Here is a 26,844-nt window from a genome sequence, read left to right on the forward strand (position 1 = left end):
TGATTTCCATTCACTTACCTATGCAATATATCAATGTATATCCTGACAGTGTTTTCTATTCACTTCCCTATGCAATATATCAATGTATATCCTGACAGTGTTTTCCCTTCACTTACCTATGCAATATATCATAGTATATCCTGACAGTGTTTTCCATTCACTTCCCTATGCAATATATCATGTATATCCTGTCAGTGTTTTCCATTCACTTACCTATGCAATGTATCAATGTATATCTGACAGTGTTTTCCATTCACTTGCCTATGCAATATATCATGTATATCCTGACAGTGTTTTCCATTCACTTCCCTATGCAATATATCAATGTATATCCTGACAGTGATTTCCATTCACTTACCTATGCAATATATCAATGTATATCCTGACAGTGTTTTCCATTCACTTACCTATGCAATATATCAATGTATATCCTGACAGTGTTTTCTATTCACTTCCCTATGCAATATATCAATGTATATCCTGACAGTGTTTTCCCTTCACTTACCTATGCAATATATCATAGTATATCCTGACAGTGTTTTCCATTCACTTACCTATGCAATATATCATGTATATCCTGTCAGTGTTTTCCATTCACTTACCTATGCAATGTATCAATGTATATCTGACAGTGTTTTCCATTCACTTGCCTATGCAATATATCATGTATATCCTGACAGTGTTTTCCATTCACTTCCCTATGCAATATATCAATGTATATCCTGACAGTGATTTCCATTCACTTACCTATGCAATATATCAATGTATATCCTGACAGTGTTTTCTATTCACTTCCCTATGCAATATATCAATGTATATCCTGACAGTGTTTTCCATTCACTTACCTATGCAATATATCATAGTATATCCTGACAGTGTTTTCCATTCACTTCCCTATGCAATATATCAATGTATATCCTGACAGTGATTTCCATTCACTTACCTATGCAATATATCAATGTATATCCTGACAGTGTTTTCCATTCACTTCCCTATGCAATATATCAATGTATATCCTGACAGTGTTTTCCCTTCACTAACCTATGCAATAGATCATAGTATATCCTGACAGTGTTTTCCATTCACTTACCTATGCAATATATCATGTATATCCTGTCAGTGTTTTCCATTCACTTACCTATGCAATGTATCAATGTATATCCTGACAGTGTTTTCCATTCACTTGCCTATGCAATATATCATGTATATCCTGACAGTGTTTTCTATTCACTTCCCTATGCAATATATCAATGTATATCCTGACAGTGATTTCCATTCACTTACCTATGCAATATATCAATGTATATCCTGACAGTGTTTTCTATTCACTTCCCTATGCAATATACCAATGTATATCCTGACAGTGTTTTCCATTCACTTACCTATGCAATATATCATGTATATCCTGACAGTGTTTTCCATTCACTTCCCTATGCAATATATCAATGTATATCCTGACAGTGTTTTCCATTCACATACCTATGCAATATATCATGTATATCCTAACAGTGTTTTCCATTCACTTCCCTATGCAATATATCATGTATATCCTGACAGTGTTTTCCATTCACTTACCTATGCAATATATCATGTATATCCTGACAGTGTTTTCCCTTCACTTCCCTATGCAATATATCAATGTATATCCTGACAGTGTTTTCCCTTCACTTCCCTATGCAATACATCAATGTATATCCTGACAGTGTTTTCTATTCACTTACCTATGCAATATATCATGTATATCCTGACAGTGTTTTCCATTCACTTGCCTATGCAATATATCATGTATATCCTGACAGTGTTTTCCATTCACTTCCCTATGCAATATATCAATGTATATCCTGACAGTGTTTTCTATTCACTTACCTATGCAATATATCATGTATATCCTGACAGTGTTTTCCATTCACTTCCCTATGCAATATATCATGTATATCCTGACAGTGTTTTCCATTCACTTCCCTATGCAATATATCATGTATATCCTGACAGTGTTTTCTATTCACTTCCCTATGCAATATATCAATGTATATCCTGACAGTGATTTCCATTCACTTACCTATGCAATATATCAATGTATATCCTGACAGTGTTTTCTATTCACTTCCCTATGCAATATATCAATGTATATCCTGACAGTGTTTTCCATTCACTTACCTATGCAATATATCATGTATATCCTGACAGTGTTTTCCCTTCACTTCCCTATGCAATATATCAATATATATCCTGACAGTGTTTTCTATTCACTTACCTATGCAATATATCATGTATATCCTGACAGTGTTTTCCATTCACTTCCCTATGCAATATATCATGTATATCCTAACAGTGTTTTCCATTCACTTACCTATGCAATATATCAATGTATATCCTGACAGTGTTTTCCATTCACTTACCTATGCAATATATCATACATATCCTGACAGTGTTTTCCATTCACTAACCTATGCAATATATCAATGTATATCCTGACAGTTTTCATAACATTGAGTCTATTTGGACACTCATGAAAATCAAGTTAACACTGGTCTTCAGCGACCCATGCTTATCGTTGCAACTTACGGGATCGGGTGGTCAGGCTCGCTGACTTGGTTTTCAATTTCATAATTCACTCTATCACAATTGCATAGATCGATGTTCATGAGGTTGATCATTGGATTGTCTGGTACATACATAAATGTATTACATCTAAAACAAAATTAGTTACCCTTTTGAATCAAGGAACTAGTCTCTGACATGAACATATCTAACAGAACAAAAATAGTCTATAAGTAATCAAACACTATTATGAAAAGAGCCCTAAGACTAATTCTCCTAAGACTTGGTCAATTTCACCCTCTGTGTTCAAGTTCCTGCAAATTAATCTACATTTCACGCTTGATGTTTCCTACATGACTTTTCTGGGAACAAGTTACCGAAAACTTATTTCCCCCCACGAAGGAAACAACAAACGTGAAATAAAGTTTCTCTCAGCTAATTTGACTTAAGAATGATGACAACGTGCTCTGAAATGCGAAGTAAGGAGTCAAAATTTCAAATTTTTAAGTGGGTCACAAACCCATCAAGAAATCTTGACGCTTTCTGGTTTAGGCACATACCTGCTGTGCTTGCACAGCCAAGATTTGGGGGGCTGTGCATTTTACAATTTTTTCTCCTTCTGTAATTGCCACATATTCTGAACTAGCTTTCTTGAATATATTTGTTTCAGGGTCTATATGACATTAAACAAAACCACCTGGAGACATCGAGCTAGACTTAATCTGACAGACCTCAATTTAAGCGTAGAAAAAACCTGCGCAACCAATTACTGAATAATACAACCTACTATTAACATTATTATGTACTATTTACATCCACAAACAGTTTGTTCTAAAAAATTAAAATCTGACTGACTGAATCTCTTAATTGTTACACACAATGAATCTTTAAATAAATTCAGTATCTCTGTGTTGTATTTATCATACTTCATGACTAATCCCAGTGTTGGTTTCGTGACACATGACTAGTGTTGGGAATCAGATACCAAATCCACTATCAATTATCAGACAATTTGTGGTGATTGATTCTGCATTATAGTCGAAAGAAATAATTTTTTAATGTAATCACCAATTGTAAAGGTTTTTCTAATTAATGTTTGGGTTTTTTTAAGAACTAATTCTGTGATGCGATGAAACGCACCCATGCATGAAGGGCACTGCAATTGTGATTAAACAAAGATAGTGGTTAAAATTTTACAATGTGCATAGCTTTATGTTAATGATCATGTTTGTTCATTAATGTTTGTCAGACCTAACAGTCTAAGTAAACTTATCCTCAGTACTTTTTGTTACACTCCACTACTAAGACTCAGTCATGGAGTGTAACGAAATACACTGAGACTAAGTTTACTTAGACTGTCAAACTTAATGGTTTGTTTCCTTCATTCAAGTGTCTTATACAAAAACAACAAAATTCTGATTCATCAAAAATGTTTTTTTTAAATTAATAATCAGTTTAAATCCTTCTTTCAATCGATTTTCCATTATTTTCTATCATCAGAACACCACTCCATACGACAGTCAAAAGGATGATACTGATTAAAACAGACTATTTATTTTTTGTGAATATGCATTGATAGACTTGTACTATATTAGGTCAAGGAGGCAGCCTAGGTTAGTCAGGTGCAACGAGCTTTTAATGCTAAATTGCCCTTGGTGCTTGTCAAACAAAGTTTGTTTAAATCAAGACCTGTCATGTGTATTGAGGCATTGGGCAGGCCTTTAAAATGAGTTAGCCTTGCTTTTAAATTGTTTGTTTCAGAAATCTGGTTGGCCACAAAGTGTTTTAAGTAATTCTAGTACAACTGTGACTCATGAGGTGTGTTTGTGATGTGTTCTAGCTCTGAACTTGTGTGGTACTCTAAGTTCAAAGGCTGACATTTCCACACCCTGGTGTACATGGCTGTGCTGTGAACCACTTCATAAGACAACTTCAGTTAACTAAAGCCACATGGTTTCAGTTATGTGCTTAGAATCAGAGTATACACTGCATCTGTGTGAGGGATTAAAAATATATCACCTCCAACCCTAATAATGTTGTGATGGACAGTTCCTGAAATATTATCCTTCAGCCTGAATAAGGAGAATATTTCTCAAAACAGGAACAGGGTTTGGAAAGAGTTCCTTACATTCCCAATAGTCTGTCATCCACAGACGTAACACTAAGTGGTTTGTTTGACCCTTAATATTGTATTCAATTTTGGGGATTTTACATTTTTTTGTGAGTTCTCTACTAATGGTTGCCTTAGGTTTTGTTAATAATGTTAGTATACATTAATTTATATATTATTCTTTTGGGATGGGGAAGGGAAGAAGTTCTTACGCACGGTTTATACTGACAGACTATTAGCAGTGAGGTACTTATTATTCATAACACTCAGCTGTCAAATTTGTCACATTGACAGGTGCCCCGGTACATACGAAGGGAGATAACTCTTCATGCAGAAATTCAAAACAAGCATCTGATACCGATCCTCGGGACTCAATTAGGATATGTAAGCACTGGTGCAATGTGATACAAATTCTCACCTGAGGTCTCAATAATGAATCCCGTTAGCAGATGAGGGGAGGTCTCCTCCAGAACACCACAGAACTCGTGGAACGCCTTCAGACCCTTTCGTGACAAAATATCCAGAAACACCTCAGCTCTCCTCTGTGGTGAGGAAATGCCAACAAGGTCTTTCTCCTCTGGTTTAGAAATAATGCCTCTCCGAACTAATTTGGGAATAATGCGATCTAAATCCAGTTCTTTCACGAGCTGACTTCGATGACGGTCAAGGAGTCTCCCTACTCCGCCTTGCCCCGCCATGTTTGTAAACTTAGCTCGTGTGGGAGAGAAGCTCCAAATACAATATTTTGGAGAGTTGAAGATCACGTTTTATATTTTTTTCTTGTTCAAATTCTGCACTTTTGAATATGTGCGTTTTCTTAAGCATATTCAGTTACAAATTTATTAACAAAATCACTTTAACATTGGCTTTTCATAATCGTACGAAAGTTTCGAAATCGTTGGTATTATTCCTTTCGAACCACAATTTTGCGTCATACAGAGCGCCCTCTGCAGGGAAAACCCGCGTGGGAATTCTTCTTCCGGCCAAGACGCGTGTTTGGTGTTTGTCGATGTTTTGTTTTGAGCGAGAGGCGATATGTGAATACTCCGCAATGATCGTAGGACTTTAGTCGACAACTGTTTCCATTTGAACTTTTCAGACACAAGGATCTGGTGATTTCCTTGTCTCGTATCGTTGTGTTGTTTTCATTACGCCGGCAAAATGGCGGAATTGGGGAATATGTTTGGAAGTGACGCAGAGAGTGGTGTGTATACGTTTGCTTTCAACATGATATACTTATGTTAAACACTTGGAGATGAATCTTTTTTTACAACATTGTGTCAGCCTATTACTGTTCCTGGCTACATTTGTCCAGATCCTGCGTGTCAGATCGTTGCACGTAAAAATCACTGGCTTGTCTGGTCCAGATTTGTTAATGTTGCAAGGCGTGGAGTTATCCCAAAGATGACATCCTTACCTTGTCAGCTTGCTGACGGGGTTAACCTATTTGGTCATGTGGACAAGGCGTCTGACTTTGCATCAGAAGGTCTGTTGTTCGAATCCCAGCATGGGACTCGGAAATTTTGTGGCCGCTACATTGGCGCCCAACGTGAGGCTGAGCACGTTCAATTCAAATTTGAACAAAATAAGCCTCAGTACCTAACTATGCGGCCCGGGACATGCCTTATGTTGACGGGGAGAGTATGTAGCAGGGCGTGGAGTCATCCCAAAGATGATATCCTTACCTTGTCAGCTTGCTGACAGTGTTAACCTCTTTGGTCATGTGGAGAAGGCGTCCGACTCTGGATCAGAAGGCCCGTCGTTCGAATCCCAGCATGGGACTCGAAAATTTTGTGGCCGCTTCATTAAGATTACAGAATACCAGACACCATCTGCCATCTTTGAAAGCCAGAAAGCTTACGTTTAGTTAGGGTTAGGATAAGGTTTATGGAACAAATAAACTCACATTTTTTGTACTCTTTGAACCATTACATATCCCGGTGTTGGCGGTTTTCAACGAAATTTTGACCTGTTTCCTGCAAAAATAGCATTGATGACATCATATTGGCAAAACTGTGTCCGCTTGCCACATCAGGGTATTGTATGAAGTGGTATAAACAATATGGGTAAATAATATTGATGTTTATTTGCTCTTTACATAACTTAACTTCCGGATTTAAATTGTTAATAAAACGTCTTGCGACAGGAACTGGACATCCGCCCTACCGATGAAACTGTTTGTGCACTCAAATCGCCCACATACTTTCCCGATATGGCGCTAAATCACACGAACGTCAAATTCAGCTGGCTTTGGGATTTGAAAGACTTATGGTCAGTCTTAGGCAGAACACCAAATTCATTCTTTAAAAACTGAGCAATTAAAAGTTACCAAAAAGTCGTCTGCTTCAATCTCACCTGCCAACAAAATCACAAACTGGTTATATAACTCTGTAACCAGAGCCCTGCAGTGACGTCATGTGAAGAAGGATTTTCAGTTAGTTGCAAATAAAATGTGGAACAAGCTCGTCAGTTTGCTGATTTCTCAATGTCAACAAAGACATGCCGAATTGTTAGGTCACCGTCAAATACTCCAAGGTGTCAGGTGATGGTGTCACCAAGCACAGATTTCCACCGGACCCCTGAGTTTGTGCTAAATATGTTGTTTGTGAGTGCGAAGCAAGCATTGCTTACAAGATACCAGGACAGAAGATTCTATTTAGATTTGTTTTCATTGAGTTAAAAAATTAAAACACATACTAGTTGATGCCTAGTATTTGCATGACACAAATTGCAACATCGACATTTCTTCCTCAGAAGCGAGGTTGTGGTCAAAGGGACAATAATACCGACACCCACCTCGCTTCCAATAGTGAAATTGTTATAAGCAGTATCATACAAAATCCATTGTCAATCCAATACATATTTTACTACCAGTAAAATGTAGTTTAGATATTGTAACTCTTGTAGACCAATCCTAACTAGCATTTATACTTAGACTGGCAGATGTTTGAGACAGGGCACCGCCATATTTTAAAATCGTGGCTTCGCGTTTGAGTATCAGTAAGATTATGGTTTGTTTTATCAAGTTAAAAGGTCAAAACTACTTCCTACTCATACTTATATATGTTTTTGAATCATGACCAAAAAGATTTTGCATGACACCGTTTGTAACAGAACTACAAGAACGATTTATCAACATTATGAATGACAACAAGCGATTTTGACAGAATCATGTATGAAAAGAAGTGTATCTCGGAAAATATTTTGCTCTAGTCGTGCTAATTGTGTACTAAGTCTGTCATCCAAAAGGTGTCCCCAAGTATTTATGTTCCACATTATTCTATTTATTTAGTGTTTATGTATTTCCATCACTAAAAATCCGATATTACTGGCAGGGAAAAGCCAACCCTACTTAGAACTGGAAATAAATGTGAAGCTGCATGTATATTGGCAGCATTCGAAATGCTTTTACTTGTCAGTCATTTCTTTTTTTCTTTCAGACCGAGGATCACAACATTCTAGGTCAGGAGGCAGTGAACACTCAGGATCCCCAAGAAGTCCAGCGGGTAGTCATGGCAGCAGGTCTGATAGTGAATCAGGGAGTGGATCTCCAGGCAGTAGCCCAACAGGTCCGTCTACCCAGTAATGTCTGTAGACAGTAGCCCAGCAGGTCCGTCTACCCAGTAGTGTCTGTAGACAGTAGCCCAGCAGGTCCGTCTACCCAGTTTTTGTAGACAGTAGCCCAGCAGGTCCGTCTACCCAGTAGTGTCTGTAGACAGTAGCCCAGCAGGTCCGTCTACCCAGTAGTGTCTGTAGACAGTAGCCCAGCAGGTCCGTCTACCCAGTAGTGTCTGTAGACAGTAGCCCAGCAGGTCCGTCTACCCAGTTTTTGTAGACAGTAGCCCAGCAGGTCCGTCTACCCAGTAGTGTCTGTAGACAGTAGCCCAGCAGGTCCGTCTACCCAGTAGTGTCTGTAGACAGTAGCCCAGCAGGTCCGTCTACCCAGTAGTGTCTGTAGACAGTAGCCCAGCAGGTCCATCTACCCAGTAGTGTCTGTAGACAGTAGCCCAACAGGTCCGTCTACCCAGTAGTGTCTGTAGACAGTAGCCCAGCAGGTCCATCTACCCAGTAGTGTCTGTAGACAGTAGCCCAACAGGTCCGTCTACCCAGTAGTGTCTGTAGACAGTAGCCCAACAGGTCCATCTACCCAGTAGTGTCTGTAAGCAGTAGCCCAGCAGGTCAGTCCACTCATTAGTATTCACTGCAGTATGGGTGTCTGCAGGTGGCAAAAAATTTAAGTGTGTCTGCAGCTTGTGAATGGTCTGTGTGTCTGCAGGTAGTGAATGGTCTGCGTGTGTCTGCAAATTGTGTAGAGTATATGTGGTCTACAGACTGTGAAGGGTCTTTGTGTGTCTGCAGGTAGTAGAGACAACAGCCCAGCAGGGAGCAGGTCTGGGCGGAGTGGATCTGGCAGTCCTCCAGGGAGCCCAGCAGGGAGCGGTGGATCTGGCAGTCCTCCAGGGAGTCCAGCAGGAAGTGGTGGAGATGGAAGTGCCCCAGGAAGTCCTGCTGGCAGTGGAGGCAGTGATTCAGAGAGTGCCCCGGGCAGCCCAGATGGCAGTGCGATCAGTGACCAGGCTAGTGCCCCAGGAAGTCCAGCAGGTTTGTGAGCTGTAGCAGTGACCATACCATTGAACTTGAGGAACAATCAGATCACCTATCTCTTTCATGAGTGTTCGGACTGTTCAGACCTGTAGAACTATAATTGACAAGCATTTCCCAACACAACCGAAGTTGTACACAGTTCTCTATCTTCTTCAGTGTATTGCTTCTGTTCCAGGAAGTGGTCCGGGATCACCCGATGGTAGTGGCGGTAGTCCTGCTGGAAGTGGCCTTGGGTCACCTGCAGGAAGTGGGCCTGGATCACCTACAGGAAGTGGGCCAGGATCTCCTGCAGGAAGTGGACCAGGATCTCCTGTGGGAAGTGGGCCTGGATCACCTGCAGGAAGTGGGCCAGGATCTCCAGCAGGAAGTGGGCCTGGATCTCCTGCAGGAAGTGGCCCTCTGTCTCCTGCAGGAAGTGGGCCTGGATCTCCTGCAGGTAGTTATGGATCAGATCATGAAGGTAAAAGTGCACCAGGATCTCCAGTAGGCAGTGGCAGTCACGGATCAGGCAGCCCTGCAGGGAGTCACAGATTGGGCAGCCCAGCAGGGAGTCACCGATCACAGAGCCCTGCAGGGAGTCACCGATCGGGCAGCCCAGCCGGCAGTAACAGATCAGCAAGCCCTGCTAGGAGTCACAGGTCAGGCAGTCCTGCAGACAGTCACAGATCAGGCAGCCCTGCAGGGAGTCAAAGATTGGGCAGCCCCGCCGGCAGTCACAGATCAGCCAGCCCTGCAGGTAGTCACAGGTCAGACAGCCCCGCCGGCAGTCACAGATCAGACAGCCCTGCAGGTAGTCACAGGTCAGGCAGTCCCGCAGGAAGTCACAGATCAGGCAGTCCTGCAGGTAGTCACAGGTCGGGCAGTCCTGCAGGAAGTCACAGATCAGGCAGTCCTGCAGGAAGTCACAGATCAGGCAGTCGTGCAGGAAGTCACAGATCAGGCAGTCCTGCAGGTAGTCACAGATCGGGCAGCCCTGCAGGTAGTCACAGATCGGGCAGCCCTGCAGGTAGTCACAGATCAGGCAGTCGTGCAGGAAGTCACAGATCGGACAGCCCTGCAGGAAGTCACAGATCGGGCAGTCCTGCAGGCAGTCACAGATCAGGCAGTCCAGCAGGAAGTCACAGAAGCAGGTCTGGCAGCCCAGTTGGTAGTCACAAATCCAGATCACCAACTGAAAGCAACAGGGAGAGTCCTTCTCATACTACTGAAGGTATGTGTAATATTTCAAAATAATTGCAACATTCTTTGAGTGTCTAACATTTCCTAAAGGTACATTATCCATATCTGTATTTTATGCCATTGAATACATACTATTTTTCAATTTTGTACAGATGGTGAGCAGACAGAACAAAAGAAGGTGACGGCCATTTTGAGTGATGAAGAGGACATGGACACAGGAGGGGCTGTACAGGGTGAGATACAGGGGAGGGGCTGTGTAGGGTGAGGTACAGGGGAGGGGCTGCGCAGGGTGAGATACAGGGGAGGGGCTGTACAGGGTGAGATACAGGGGAGGGGCTGTACAGGGTGAGATACAGGGGAGGGGCTGTACAGGGTGAGATCCAGGGGAGGGGTTGTACAGGGTGAGATACAGGGGAGGGGCTGCGCAGGGTGAGATACAGGGGAGGGGCTGCGCAGGGTGAGATACAGGGGTTGGGCTGCGCAGGGTGAGATACAAGGGAGGGGCTGTACAGGGTGAGATACAGGGGAGGGGTTGTACAGGGTGAGATACAGGTGAAGGGTTGTACAGGGTGAGATACAGGTGGAGGGGCTGCGCAGGGTGAGGTACAGGGGAGGGGCTGCGCAGGGTGAGATGCAGGGGAGGGGCTGTACAGGGTGAGATACAGGGGTTGGGCTGCGCATTGTGAGATACAGGGGAGGGGCTGTACAGGGTGAGATACAGGTGAAGGGTGTTACAGGGTGAGATACAGGGGAGGGCCTGCGCAGGGTGAGATACAAGGGAGGGGCTGTACAGGGTGAGATACAGGGGAGGGCCTGCACAGGGTGAGATACAGGTGAAGGGTTGTACAGGGTGAGATACAGGTGAAGGGCTGTACACGGTGACATACAGGTGAAGGGTTGTACAGGGTGAGATACAGGGGAGGGGCTGTACAGGGTGAGATACAGGGGAGGGGCTGTACAGGGTGAGATACAGGGGAGGGGCTGTGTAGGGTGACGTACAGGGGAGGGGCTGTGCAGGGTGAGATACAGGGGTTGGGCTGCGCAGGGTGAGATACAGGGGAGGGGCTGCGCAGGGTGAGATACAGGGGAGGGGCTGCGCAGGGTGAGATACAGGGTTGGGCTGTGCAGGGTGAGATACAAGGGAGGGGCTGTACAGGGTGAGATACAGGGGAGGGGTTGTACAGGGTGAGATACAGGTGAAGGGTTGTACAGGGTGAGATACGGGTGAAGGGCTGTACAGAGTGGAGGGGCTGCGCAGGGTGAGGTACAGGGGAGGGGCTGCGCAGGGTGAGATGCAGGGGAGGGGCTGTACAGGGTGAGATACAGGGGTTGGGCTGCGCATTGTGAGATACAGGGGAGGGGCTGTACAGGGTGAGATACAGGTGAAGGGTGTTACAGGGTGAGATACAGGGGAGGGGCTGTACAGGGTGAGATACAGGTGAAGGGTTGTACAGGGTGAGATACAGGTGAAGGGCTGTACACGGTGACATACAGGTGAAGGGTTGTACAGGGTGAGATACAGGGGAGGGGCTGTACAGGGTGAGATACAGGGGAGGGGCTGTACAGGGTGAGATACAGGGGAGGGGCTGTGTAGGGTGAGGTACAGGGGAGGGGCTGCGCAGGGTGAGATACAGGGGTTGGGCTGCGCAGGGTGAGATACAGGGGAGGGGCTGCGCAGGGTGAGATACAGGGGAGGGGCTGCGCAGGGTGAGATACAGGGGTTGGGCTGCGCAGGGTGAGATACAAGGGAGGGGCTGTACAGGGTGAGATACAGGGGAGGGGTTGTACAGGGTGAGATACAGGTGAAGGGTTGTACAGGGTGAGATACAGGTGAAGGGCTGTACAGAGTGGAGGGGCTGCGCAGGGTGAGGTACAGGGGAGGGGCTGCACAGGGTGAGATGCAGGGGAGGGGCTGTACAGGGTGAGATACAGGGGTTGGGCTGCGCATTGTGAGATACAGGGGAAGGGCTGTACAGGGTGAGATGCAGGGGAGGGGCTGTACAGGGTGAGATACAGGGGAGGGGCTGTACAAGGTGAGATACAGGTGAAGGGTGTTACAGGGTGAGATACAGGGGAGGGGCTGCACAGGGTGAGATACAGGTGAAGGGTTGTACAGGGTGAGATACAGGTGAAGGGCTGTACACGGTGACATACAGGTGAAGGGTTGTACAGGGGAGGGGCTGTACAGGGTGAGATACAGGGGAGGGGCTGTGTAGGGTGACGTACAGGGGAGGGGCTGCGCAGGGTGAGATACAGGGGTTGGGCTGCGCAGGGTGAGATACAGGGGAGGGGCTGCGCAGGGTGAGATACAGGGGAGGGGCTGTACAGGGTGAGATACAGGGGAGGGGCTGTACAGGGTGAGATACAGGGGTTGGGCTGCGCAGGGTGAGATAGAGGGGTTGGGCTGCACAGGGTGAGATAGAGGGGTTGGGCTGTACAGGGTGAGATACAGGGGAGGGGCTGTACAGGGTGAGATACAGGGGAGGGGCTGTACAGGGTGAGATACAGGTGAAGGGTTGTACAGGGTGAGATACAGGTGAAGGGCTGTACAGAGTGGAGGGGCTGCGCAGGGTGCGGTACAGGGGAGGGGCTGCACAGGGTGAGATGCAGGGGAGGGGCTGTACAGGGTGAGATACAGGGGTTGGGCTGCGCATTGTGAGATACAGGGGAGGGGCTGTAGAGGGTGAGATACAGGTGAAGGGTTGTACAGGGTGAGATACAGGGGAGGGGCTGTACAGGGTGAGATACAGGGGAGGGGTTTTACAGGGTGAGATACAGGGGAGGGGCTGCGCAGGGTGAGATACAGGGGTTGGACTGCGCAGGGTGAGATACAGGGGAGGGGCTGTACAGGGTGAGATACAGGGGAGGGGCTGTACAGGGTGAGATACAGGGGAGGGGCTGCACAGGGTGAGATACAGGGGAGGGGCTGCACAGGGTGAGATACAGGGGAGGGGCTGTGTAGGGTGAGGTACAGGGGAGGGGCTGCGCAGTGTGAGATACAGGGGTTGGGCTGCGCAGGGTGAGATACAGGGGAGGGGCTGTACAGGGTGAGATACAGGGGAGGGGCTGTACAGGGTGAGATACAAGGGAGGGGCTGTACATTGTGAGATACAGGGGAGGGGCTGCGCAGGGTGAGATAGAGGGGTAGGGCTGCACAGGGTGAGATAGAGTGGTTGGGCTGTACAGGGTGAGATAGAGCAGTTGGGCTGTACAGGGTGAGATACAGGGAAGGGGCTGCGCAGGGTGAGACACAGGGGTTGGGCTGCACAGGGTGAGATACAGGGGAGGGGCTGTACAGGGTGAGATACAGGGGAGGGGCTGTACAGGGTGAGATACAGGGGAGGGGTTTTACAGGGTGAGATGCAGGGGAGGGGGTGTGCAGGGTGAGATACAGGTGAAGTGTTGTACAGGGTGAGATACAGGTGAAGGGTTGTACAGGGTGAGATACAGGGGAGGGGTTGTACAGGGTGAGATACAGGTGAAGGGTTGTACAGGGTGAGATACAGGGGAGGGGTTGTACAGGGTGAGATACAGGTGAAGAGTTTTAAAGGGTGAGATACAGGTGAATGGCTGTGGAGGGTGAGATACAGGTGAAATGTTGTACAGGGTGAGATACAGGTGAAGGGCAGTACAGGGTGAGATACAGGTGAAGGGTTGTACAGGGTGAGATATAGGGGAGGGGCTGTATAGGGTGAGGTACAGGGGAGGGTCTGTATATTGTGAGGTACAGGGGAGGGGCTGTACAGGGTGAGATACAGGGGATTGGCTGTACAGGGTGAGATACAGGGGAGGGGTTGTACAGGGTGAGATACAGGGGAGGGGCTGTATAGGGTGAGGTACAGGGGAGGGGCTGTACAGGGTGAGATACAGGGGAGGGGCTGCGCATTGTGAGATACAGGTGAAGGGTTGTACAGGGTGAGATGCAAGGGAGGGGCTGTAGAGGGTGAGATACAGGTGAAGGGTTGTACAGGGTGAGATACAGGTGAAGGGTTGTACAGGGTGAGATACAGGGGAGGGGTTGTACCGGGTGAGGTACAGTTGAAGGGTTGTACAGGGTGAGATACAGTTGAGGGGTTGTACAGGGTGAGATACAGGTGAAGAGTTTTAAAGGGTGAGATACAGGTGAATGGCTGTGGAGGGTGAGATACAGGTGAAATGTTGTACAGGGTGAGATACAGGTGAAGGGCAGTACAGGGTGAGATACAGGTGAAGGGTTGTACAGGGTGAGATATAGGGGAGGGGCTGTATAGGGTGAGGTACAGGGGAGGGTCTGTATATTGTGAGGTACAGGGGAGGGGCTGTACAGGGTGAGATACAGGGGAGGGGCTGTACAGGGTGAGATACAGGGGAGGGGTTGTACAGGGTGAGATACAGGGGAGGGGCTGTATAGGGTGAGGTACAGGGGAGGGGCTGTACAGGGTGAGATACAGGGGAGGGGCTGCGCATTGTGAGATACAGGTGAAGGGTTGTACAGGGTGAGATGCAAGGGAGGGGCTGTAGAGGGTGAGATACAGGTGAAGGGTTGTACAGGGTGAGATACAGGTGAAGGGTTGTACAGGGTGAGATACAGGGGAGGGGTTGTACCGGGTGAGGTACAGTTGAAGGGTTGTACAGGGTGAGATACAGTTGAGGGGTTGTACAGGGTGAGATATAGGTGAAGGGCTGCGCAGGTTGAGATACAGGTGAAGTGTTGTACAGGGTGAGATACAGGTGAAGAGCAGTACAGGGTGAGATACAGGTGAAGGGCTGTACAGGGTGAGATACAGGGGAGGGGCTGTACAGGGTGAGATACAGGGGAGGGGTTGTACAGGGTGAGATGCAGGGGAGGGGCTGTATAAATTGAGGTACAGGGGAGGGGTTGTACAGGGTGAGATACAGGGGAGGGGCTGTACACGGTGAGATACAGGGGAGGGGCTGTACACGGTGAGATACACGGGAGGGGTTGTACAGGGTGAGATACAGGTAAAGGGTTGTACAGGGTGAGATACAGAGCAAATGAGGGGCTGTATAGGGTGAGATACAGAGCAGGTGAGGGGCTCTACAGGGTGATATACAAAGCAGGTGAGGGCTGTACAGGGTGAGATACAGAGCAGATGAGGGCCTGTATAGTGTGAGGTACAGAGCACAGGAGGTCTGTACATGCCGAGATCCTCTGGAGGGTCTACACAGGGTGAGATGCAGGGGAAGAGCTATATAGAATGAGATACAGAATGGGGAGGATCTGTACAGAGTGAGGTATAGGTATGGGCTCTACAGGGTGAGATACAGAGCAGGTGAGGGTCTGTCCACGGTGATATACAGAGCAGGTGAGGGTCTGTCCACGGCGATATACAGAGCAGGTGAGGGTCTGTCCACGGTGATATACAGAGCAGGTGAGGGGCTCCACAGGGCTAGATACAGAGCAGGTGAGGGGCTCCACAGGGCTAGATACAGAGCAGTTGAGGGTCTGTCCACGGTGATATACAGAGCAGCAGAGGAGCTGGACAGAGTGAGATATACAACAGGAGGGCTGCACAGTGCAAGATACTGATGTCATTATTATGTTGTTAATGAAATCATACCAATTTGTCTTGATATTCAAACCATGTGTGACTTTTCTCCTTACAGCCACTATGGATGACTTGTTCGGTGACGCAGATGACATCAGCTCTGATGAGGAGGAGAAGAGACAGGCAGAGGAGAAGGATGATGTTCATCCCAGTGTGAGTTATGCCCCTTTATTTTATTTCAGGATGTGAGTTATGCCCCTTTATTGTATGTCAGAATGACATACTCAGTAAGTATATTCATAAGTATATATATTAGATTTCAAGTGTGTATGATTTGTGTTCACAGATGCCATTGATTGAGGATGACGAAGAAGAGAAAGAGGAAGAACCGCCGGAGACGAGGATTGAGGTTGAGATACCAAAGATCACCACTAACCTGGGGAAGGCACTGCACTATGTGAAGTTGCCCAACTTCCTCAGTGTAGAGACAAGGTACTGACACCAGATGTTTCAGGGAAGCCATATTATCAGCAACCTGTGAAGACCTGGCTTAGAATTGATCTTCAGTAACCATGCTTGTTGTAAGAGGCAACTAATGGGATCTGGTGGTCAGGCTTTCTGACTCAGTTGACACAGTGTCATCGGTTCCCATTTGCATGGATCATGCTGTTGATCACTGAAATGTTTGGTCCAGATTTGATTGTTTACACACAGCTGCAATGTAGCTAGAATATTGCTGCATGAACAGCACAGACACCAGGTGTTAATGAGGAGAAGCAGGAGGAAGTAGCTCTGTGTGGAGTTTATCAGGTTCTCTGTCCTGTTGCAGACCATTTGATCCTGTCACCTATGAGGATGAGATAGACGAGGATGAAGTGCTCGATGAGGAGGGTCGCACAAGGATGAAACTAAAAGTTGGTTCATTTCTGATACCCTCTTACAGCTACCTACAGTATTCTTGCAGTCGGTAAAAGACTCAGTTCTTCCTAACATATTTTCAAACTGCTGTATCAGGTGGGAAAATTGCTGATGACTCTGTTTGTACAGGTGGAGAACACAATGAGGTGGCGGACACTGAAGGATAAGGAAGGGAATGACCGCAAGGACGATTTCGGCAACACAATGCGAGAGAGCAATGCCCGGATCGTGAAATGGTCAGATGGCAGGTGGGTTGTCTCCCTTTTGTACTTGGGATTTGTGATAGCCTGAATCGGAGCGTTTGATATTTCTGTTTCTACCTTGGTGCGCCATGAAGATGAAGTATTTGCTATTTCATTTTGTTTCTGTTGTGGGGTGGGTTTATTTGTCATGCCTAGGGTATTGATGTGTGATGACTGTTTCAGCATGTCGCTGCACCTGGGGGATGAAGTATTTGCTATTTCATTTTGTTTCTGTTGTGGGGTGGGTTTATTTGTCATGCCTAGGGTATTGATGTGTGATGACTGTTTCAGCATGTCGCTGCACCTGGGGGATGAAGTATTTGCTATTTCATTTTGTTTCTGTTGTGGGGTGGGTTTATTTGTCATGCCTAGGGTATTGATGTGTGATGACTGTTTCAGCATGTCGCTGCACCTGGGGGATGAAGTGTTTGATGTGTATTCAATGCCCATCAGCTCGGACTTCAACCATTTGTTTGTAAGACAGGGCACTGGTCTACAAGGTCAATCAGTGTTCAAAACTAAACTGTCATTCAGGTAAGAGCTTCTGCAAACACACAGGCATTAAAATGAAGAGAATAAGAGACATGGTAGAAGCTGCCCAACTTCATTAGTGTGGAGACCAGGTACAGACACCAGGTGTTTCAGGCAGGTTATAACATTAGCAACCTGTAAATATCAGGTTTCAAATTGATCTTCAGTAACCTGTACTGGACGTAAGAGGTGACAAACAGAATCAGGTGGTCAGGCTGGTTGACTAGGTTGAATCATGTCATTGTAACCCACTTGTGTAGATTGATGCTCATGCTGTTATCACAGGTTCAGTTGGTTAGAGGCTGCCGCCATAAATAATATCTCATTATGAAGTCACAAACATTTCAATGGACTCCAGTTTTCATAACATTTTCTGTGATTTTTGTTGCGTTTATGTATGACTGTTATTGAGGTAGCTTGTTTCCTCATCTCTAGCGTAGTTAGTTTCCTTGTTGCTGAGCTACTCATTTCCATGCAGGCCCCATTCAACCGAGTCGTTTACTCACCGAAAGATGACGATGTCCCTTGCTGATCGCTCCACCAAAGCCCAGAAGGTCAAGGTCTTGCCAATTGCAGGTCATGACCCTGATGCACACAGGTCAGAGATGATCAAGGTCAGTTCTCGTCTTGTAATCTGGAGCTTGACATAGACAATTGTCTTTTGTGTAAACCAACTTAATACGGGACCAACTGTTGGTTCTGGAACTCTTGTCAGAACTGGCTTCTTGATGGGCCAGAAAGAAATGCTGTTTTTCAAAGAGTTACGTAACGAAATAATAATGGGAAATGAATTGTAGCTTTTGGATGCTGACTGTTGTGTTCAAATATGGATAGGCACTGTGTCTGGATCTGTTGTAATGCTTCTCTGTGTGTAAATAGTGTCTTAGGCTATGTGCTGTCTCCCACAGAAAGAGGAGGAACGACTACGAGCATCTATACGTCGAGAGAGTCAACAACGCAGGATACGAGAGCGGAGTCACGCACGGGGCCTGACATCATCCTATCTAGAGGGAGGTGACGATGACGATGAGGACGAAGATGGAGAGATGATCTCACTGTCAGCCATCAAGAAGCAGTACAAGCAGGGCGTCAGAAGAGGTATGTGTTGCTATGGTAACAGAGTTGCTATTGATTGCTGTGTGAAAAAACTAAACTGTAGTCTGATTGCTCTACTCACACGAGTGAGTGAGTGAGAGTGTGTGAGTGAGTGAGTGTGAGAGTGAGTGAGTGTGTGAGTGAGTGTGTGTGAGTGAGTGAGTGAGTTTAGTTTTATGCCGCACTCAGCAATATTACAGCAATATGGCGGCAATCTGGACCAGACAATCCAGTGATCAACATCATGAGCATAGATCTGCGTGATTGGGAACCAATGACATGTGTCAACCAAGTCAGCAAGCTTGACCACCTTATCCTGCTTGGGGTTCCTGAACATTTGTTCTACCCCGGATCTTCACAGCACCAAGAAGGGGACTGTTTACAAAGGTTCATGTTCAGGATAGAGTCAGGATTGTACAAATGTCTTGTGGATATGGTTTTTTTACTTGTATGCATATGTAACACTGGAACTTTTCTGGTGAGAGTGTCTTGTCAGGGTTACTTGACAGTTATTCATGCTCTTCAGATCGGCAGAACATTTACTCGTCCGACAGCGATGATGCGTATGACTCAGATCACCGGAGTGGGAAGAAGGGCAAAGCCAGGATAGTGGAGAGTGATGAGGTGAGGAATTAACGTACATGTGATGATATGGCTGTTCTGTTGGGAGTGATAAGGTGAGGAGTTAACATACAAGTGATGATATGGCTGTTCTGTTGGTAGTGGTGGAGAGTGATGAGGTGAGCAATGAACGTACAAGTGATGATTTGGCTGTTCTGTTGGTAGTGGTGGAGAGTGATGAGGTGAGCAGTGAATGTACAAGTGATGATATGGCTGTTCTGTTGGGAGTGGTGGAGAGTGTTGAGGTGAGCAGTTAACGTACAAGTGATGATATGGTTGATCTGTTGGTAGTGGTGGAGAGTGTTGAGTTGAGGAGTTAACGTACATGTGATGATATGGCTGTTCTGTTGGTAGTGGTGGAGAGTGTTGAGGTGAGGAGTTAACGTACATGTGATGATATGGCTGTTCTGTTGGTAGTGGTGGAGAGTGTTGAGTTGAGGAGTTAACGTACATGTGATGATATGGCTGTTCTGTTGGTAGTGGTGGAGAGTGTTGAGGTGAGGAGTTAACGTACATGTGATGATATGGCTGTTCTGTTGGTAGTGGTGGAGAGTGTTGAGGTGAGGAGTTAACGTACAAGTGATGATATGGCTGATCTGTTGGTAGTGGTGGAGAGTGATGAGATGAGGAGTTAAGGTACATGTGATGATATGGCTGTTCTGTTGGGTGTGGTGGAGAGTGTTGAGGTGAGGAGTTAACGTACAAGTGATGATATGGCTGATCTGTTGGGAGTGGTGGGGAGTGTTGAGGTGAGGAGTTAACGTACATGTGATGATATGGCTGTTCTGTTGGTAGTGGTGGAGAGTGATGAGGTGAGCAGTTAACGTATATGTGATGATATGGCTGTTCTGTTAGGTGTGGTGGAGAGTGTTGAGGTGAGGAGTTAACATACGTGTGATGATATGGCTGTTCTGTTGGTAGTGGTGGAGAGTGTTGAGTTGAGGAGTTAACGTACATGTGATGATATGGCTGTTCTGTTGGTAGTGGTGGAGAGTGTTGAGGTGAGGAGTTAACGTACATGTGATGATATGGCTGTTCTGTTGGGTCTGGTGGAGAGTGTTGAGGTGAGGAATTAACGTACATGTGATGATATGGCTGTTCTGTTGGTAGTGGTGGAGAGTGTTGATGTGAGGAGTTAACGTACAAGTGATGATATGGCTGTTCTGTTGGGTAGTGGTGGAGAGTGTTGAGTTGAGGAGTTAACGTACATGTGATGATATGGCTGTTCTGTTGGGTGTGGTGGAGAGTGTTGAGGTGAGGAGTTAACGTACATGTGATGATATGGCTGTTCTGTTGGTAGTGGTGGAGAGTGTTGAGTTGAGGAGTTAACGTACATGTGATGATATGGCTGTTCTGTTGGTAGTGGTGGAGAGTGTTGAGGTGAGGAGTTAGCGTACATGTGATGATATGGCTGTTCTGTTGGTAGTGGTGGAGAGTGTTGAGGTGAGGAGTTAACGTACAAGTGATGATATGGCTGATCTGTTGGTAGTGGTGGAGAGTGATGAGATGAGGAGTTAAGGTACATGTGATGATATGGCTGTTCTGTTGGGTGTGGTGGAGAGTGTTGAGGTGAGCAGTTAACGTACAAGTGATGATATGGTTGATCTGTTGGTAGTGGTGGAGAGTGTTGAGGTGAGGAGTTAACGTACATGTGATGATATGGCTGTTCTGTTGGTAGTGGTGGAGAGTGTTGAGGTGAGGAGTTAACATACATGTGATGATATGGCTGTTCTGTTGGGTGTGGTGGTGAGTGTTGAGGTGAGCAGTTAACGTACAAGTGATGACATGGCTGCTCTGTTGGGAGCGGTGGTGAGTGTTGAGGTGAGCAGTTAACGTACAAGTGATGATATGGCTGTTCTGTTGGGAGTGGTGGAGAGTGTTGAGGTGAGCAGTTAACGTACAAGTGATGATATGGCTGATCTGTTGGGTGTGGTGGAGAGTGTTGAGGTGAGGAGTTAACGTACATGTCATGATATGGCTGTTCTGTTGGGTGTGGTGGAGAGTGTTGAGGTGAGGAGTTAACGTACATGTGATGATATGGCTGTTCTGTTGGGAGTGGTGAGGAGTGATGAGGTGAGGAGTTAACGTACATGTGATGATATGGCTGTTCTGTTGGGAGTGGTGGGGAGTGTTGAGGTGAGGAGTTAACGTACATGTGATGATATGGCTGTTCTGTTGGTAGTGGTGGAGAGTGTTGAGGTGAGGAGTTAACGTACATGTGATGATATGGCTGTTCTGTTGGTAGTGGTGGAGAGTGTTGAGGTGAGGAGTTAACGTACATGTGATGATATGGCTGTTCTGTTGGGTGTGGTGGAGAGTGTTGAGGTGAGGAGTTAACGTACATGTGATTGTTAAAAGCAGCATAAAACCATACTAATTGACATTATTATGATGAACTTTGAGTGACTGAAGGCAAAAGACCATTAGGAGTTATTGGTCAGTGCTTGGGTGAAACAGTTTCCTGCCAGCATGACTTGTGACACATCAATGGTACAAACATGCAAAGTCCAGATGAATTTGAAAACTTCTTTTGTCTCACTTTGTGAATGTAATTGTCCCTCCTACTGTCCCCAGCACCATGGCTAGGAGTCCTAGATTAAGTGTGTGTGTGAGATTTACTTATTCACCAGAAATAGGCTAACCCTAGTGACAGGGTGGACTTTAACCCTAACCCTAACCCTAACCCTAACCCTAACCCTAGTGACAGGGTGGACTTTAACCCTAACCCTAACCCTAACCCTGTGTGGAACCACCTGTCTTCATGGAACTTCGCTTTTTGCTTCTTGGCTTTTGCCTTTAGGAATCTGTGTGATAATCAAGACTGGTAGTTCTGTTTTCAGTTGTTGTTTTATTACTAGAACAGTCTACAGGTGCTTGTATTGTTTGTCATAATCTGTTGTTGTTTTATTACTATAACAGTTTACACGTGCTTCTATTGTTTGTCATAATCTGTTGTTTTATTAATATAACAGTTTACAGGTGCTTGTATTGTTTGTCATAATCTGTTGTTGTTTTATTACTATAACAGTCTACAGGTGCTTGTATTGTTTGTCATAATCTGTTGTTGCAGGAAGACTCCGGATCCGACTCTGGCCCAAAGAAGAAGAAGGCTCGTATCGTGGACAGTGACGATGAAGAGGATGGGGGTCGGGGATCCGAGTCTGAAGGTGGTGTCGATGAGGGCAAGCGGGGAGGGGATGTTGATGTGGAGAGTGACTGAGTTATAATGGGGAAGGGTTAGAGTTGATGATGTCGGGTTGAGGTAGGTGAGATAGTGGGGGCAGGGATAGGGAAGGGGGGCTTGGTGATTCCGAGATCATGATGCATGTTCAATCAAAGAGAAAGATCATTTGCGATATGTATTGTACATTTTGTCTAAAATAAAATTTTGCAAGTATAGCGAACCATGTTTCTGTTTGAAGAATGAATTAATCACTTCAGATTTCACATTCGGCAGTTTATGAAATAAGACCCGTTCGACCGACTGAGATGGGCTAGTTTCTGATGGGTAGTCAGCCCAATGGTCAGCCCGATGCTCAAGTGAAACTTTTAGATAACATGTTTCGTACATTGGAGTAATTTTCTTTGGAAAATTGGTTAAATCTTTTTTTACTGGTGAGACTTTGAAATTATCAGCCCTGATGTCTGGCTGTGTTTTGGGGTTATGTCACGCACTGCACTCGGGATTGCCTTTAACACCTTTTCAGCAAGACAAGTGTCTCACAATTGGGGAATGTGTGATACTTTCTTGGCTAGCCAATGGAGAATGTCCTACTTTTTCTCTGAGATCTATATCACAACGTTCTCAGATAATACTTGCATTGAAATTTTCTTTGACAGCACATCACACAGGTATCACCTTGACCTCCAGGGTGACGAACAATGGAATATTTATATAGAGCGCACATAAACACTCAACTAATACATGCTCAATGCACTTGTCTTGTCCCTTGATCATCAGATGTCTTATGTGGCTTTCTTTCAACCAGTTCAACTCCATGCGGATTATTCAACTCATGCAGCCTGTGAGGCGCAGTGAGCTATTACAAACCCATTTGAAGTCTCGTGAACTATCACACATAGTCTCAGTATTTTGTCCAGTGATACTGCACGTTGCTATACCCGCAACTAGGTGTCTGCAATTATTCCTGTATCTACCATCTGATCACCTACCACTGGTTTCGTCAGTTCGTCTAAGTGCCCAGGTATGTGTACCGCACACTAGCCTTTGTGACATCACTGAAAGAGTCTGCAAGTAATGTTAGCTCCAGGGTTTCTGAACCTGGTCACAAGTGGCAATGGATCCAGGCATCTTTCTCTTACAAGTGCACCTTGTCCTGCAGCAATGTGATCTGGGGGTCCACCGAATACCCAATTTTGATGCAGGATGTGGCTTCACATACAGACAGTGACAGGGACAGATGCCACTCCTTTCTACACAGAAATAATCGTGAATAAGAACGCGTGATTGTGTCTGTCACAATAGAATACTCCTAAAGCTAACTTCCGGAAAGCTTAGTATACCTTTTGTCGGTCATGTCACTAAATACGTTGTCAGATCAGGGACAATGTGCAACAGGGATAGGTCACTCGCTTGCTTTCTTTACCATTTGTACTAATTAACGTGTGCCTCGTCATGCTCCACCGCACACAGTGACTTGGCTCATTCCCAGCTCAACTTCAGCTGTGTTTAACATAACTTCAGCCATTTTATTGTATCAGTCGGAGTTTTACAATGAATGAATGAAATAATTATAGTAAGAAGAGCAGGAATTGCATGTGAATGAATGAAAGAAAGAAAAAAATACATATGTGAATGAATGAAACAATGAATGATGCACCGCGGCGTTCCTTTCCAAAACATATTATAGAACGCAAAAGTATCACGAGAACACATGTTAACATCAGCTGTCCTTTTAAAAATCTACTTAGAGACATTTTTGTTTACATTAATACATGTAATTAATTCATATATCGTATTGCATGTGGGGAATGTAATGGACATTAACTGACACTGTGACACACCCCTCAAAACTGACTGACACTGTCACTGTCACACACCCCTCAATAACAGAAAGTATAAAACTGCCACAAAGCGTTGTAAACAATTTTCTGGTTTTATCAAATAACAAACATCAACATGAAAGAAGCTATGGAACTATAACCCTCAAGCATCAGAACTATAACCCTCAAGCATCAGAACTATAACCCTCAAGCATCAGAACTATAACCCTCAAGCATCAGAACCATCAATGGCGGATCAGATCCACGATATGTTATATTTTTCACACACATCACATACACCCTAACATTTTGTTTTAGATTATGAAACTATCACTATTACTTGCAAGCATATTTCACCTGGTAGTATACTCCCCTCATAAGAATTAAAGGTGTATGTGAAAGATGTTTTTGAAGTAATAACCAGAAACACTCAAACAACGGCGTGTAGTATTTCAATGGCGGATCAGAACAGATCGCATATGGTGATTACCAATCATAGCGTGAGACAATCATAAGGGCATTTTGGCATCTGGTAACCAACCTTGGTGATTTAAAACAGGTGTTATAAACAGGTTTGTTTGTTTGTTTGTTTGTTTGTTTATTGCCTTCCCCCACCCTAAAAGAAAAGAAAAGATGGATGCCGTTGTTTGTTTCGTTTTGGGTGATTTGGGTGATCACTGCTTTTAGTAGTTCTTGCAGAATCAAGATGGTGGCTTCATCCAGGTATTGTGAGGGGCAGGTTTACCAGAGAACAGCCAACGGTCAACAGGGATTATGATGGGATGGGTTAGGGTTAGGTAACCTAACCCTAACCCTGGCTTCATCCAGGTATTGTGAGGGGCAGGTTTACCAGAGAACAGCCAACGGTCAACAGGGATTATGATGGGTTAGGGTTAGGGTTAGGGTTAGGTAACCTAACCCTAACCCTGGCTTCATCCAGGTATTGTGAGGGGCAGGTTTACCAGAGAACAGCCAACGGTCAACAGGGATTATGATGGGATGTCATATCGTTGATCAGGGTTAGGGTTAGCCCTGATGACATTGAAAGAAAGTTGAAGCTGCGGCCACGACATCAACGAATTGCATTCTTTAAGACAAAGTGTACAAGTAATTTGGTTACGGACGTGAAATACAATCTAATGTATTCCTCTATCACTTGGAGAAGAAAACTTTAGGCTCTGTCAGAGCAGCATGTAAAGATGTACTGAGGTAAATGTGTTTGCCCCAGTCCAGTCGTCGAGTGAAGATACACCTGAGTCATTATCAAAATTCGTGCATATTTCATGTAGATTGTGGTCTCTTGCTTTACTTTGAATTATGCAAGCTCCGTCGCGTTTTCTTTTTCATATTTTCCCCTTTTCATTAAAACTATGATGAATTGCATCAATACGGGTACAACATTTGTAGCATCATATTGTAAAGAAAAAATATGAAAAAATATATACAAATATATTCATTTAACGTTTATATATTAAGATATCTAGTTTTACCATATATCATGGCTAATGAGTTTTGAAATGTTATGTTTATTGTTTTAGAGGAGCCGACAAAACATTCCTTTTATTTCTGATTTGCAAATATAAAGTACATGTAATATGTTGTAAAAAATCAAAAGAAGAATATGAATTATGTTATGGTCACGTGAAGCTCTACTACCAAACATAAGTGTACTGCACATTCCAAGCATAAACAGATAAATCAGTTTTAGTGAGTGAGTTTAATTTTACGTCGCACTCAGCAATATTCCAGCCACATGGCGGCGGGTTTGTAAATAATCGAGTCTGGACCAGACAAGCCAATGATCAACAGCAGGAGCATCGATCTGCGCAATTGGGAACCGATGACATGTGTCAACCAAGTCAGCCAGCCTGACCACCAGAACCCGATAGTCGCCTCTTACGGCAAGCATGGGTTGCTGACGGTCTCTTCTACCCCGAACCTTCACTGCTCAAATCAGCTTTAGCTGAATAAGGGAATGATATTGTTATGACATTGATACTGGAATTCACTGTTACAGTAGTGACACAAGAACATAACACAACAACGGTAGTGACACAAGAACATAACACAACAACGGTAGTGACACAAGAACATAACACAACAACAGTAGTGACACAACAACAGTAGTGACACAAGAACATAACACAACAACGGTAGTGACACAAGAACATAACACAACAACGGTAGTGACACAAGAACATAACACAACAACGGTAGTGACACAACAACAGTAGTGACACAAGAACATAACACAACAACGGTAGTGACACAACAGTAGTGACACAAGAACATAACACAACAACGGTAGTGACACAACAACAGTAGTGACACAAGAACATAACACAACAACGGTAGTGACACAACAACAGTAGTGACACAAGAACATAACACAACAACGGTAGTGACACAACAACAGTAGTGACACAAGAACATAACACAACAACGGTAGTGACACAACAACAGTAGTGACACAACAACAGTAGTGACACAAGAACATAACACAACAACA

The 26,844-nt window shown here is 45.0% G+C and overlaps 2 protein-coding genes across 2 annotated transcripts in view; one reads left to right on the forward strand and one right to left on the reverse strand.

Annotated features, from left to right (window-relative positions):
* LOC137260490 (tight junction protein ZO-1-like) overlaps positions 1-5,362 on the reverse strand; it is a 127,578-nt gene extending 122,216 nt beyond the window's left edge. The window contains exon 1 of the mRNA XM_067798156.1: positions 5,070-5,362. Coding sequence (XP_067654257.1) covers positions 5,070-5,349 — 280 coding nt within the window. The 5' untranslated portion in view covers positions 5,350-5,362. The remainder of the gene's footprint in view (positions 1-5,069) is intronic.
* Positions 5,363-5,581: 219 nt separating this feature from the next.
* LOC137259858 (RNA polymerase-associated protein LEO1-like) lies at positions 5,582-22,730 on the forward strand. Its single transcript, XM_067797488.1, has 14 exons — positions 5,582-5,855; positions 8,092-8,220; positions 9,011-9,253; positions 9,432-10,466; positions 10,588-10,668; positions 16,043-16,137; positions 16,271-16,416; positions 16,754-16,838; positions 16,972-17,090; positions 17,484-17,618; positions 18,094-18,229; positions 18,524-18,713; positions 19,237-19,334; positions 22,402-22,730. The coding sequence occupies exons 1-14, from the start codon at positions 5,813-5,815 to the stop codon at positions 22,549-22,551; spliced, it is 2,685 nt and encodes an 894-aa protein (XP_067653589.1). The 5' UTR covers positions 5,582-5,812; the 3' UTR covers positions 22,552-22,730.
* Positions 22,731-26,844: the final 4,114 nt, after the last annotated feature.

Source organism: Haliotis asinina, chromosome 13 (assembly GCF_037392515.1).
Source record: "Haliotis asinina isolate JCU_RB_2024 chromosome 13, JCU_Hal_asi_v2, whole genome shotgun sequence".
NCBI lineage: Eukaryota > Metazoa > Mollusca > Gastropoda > Lepetellida > Haliotidae > Haliotis > Haliotis asinina.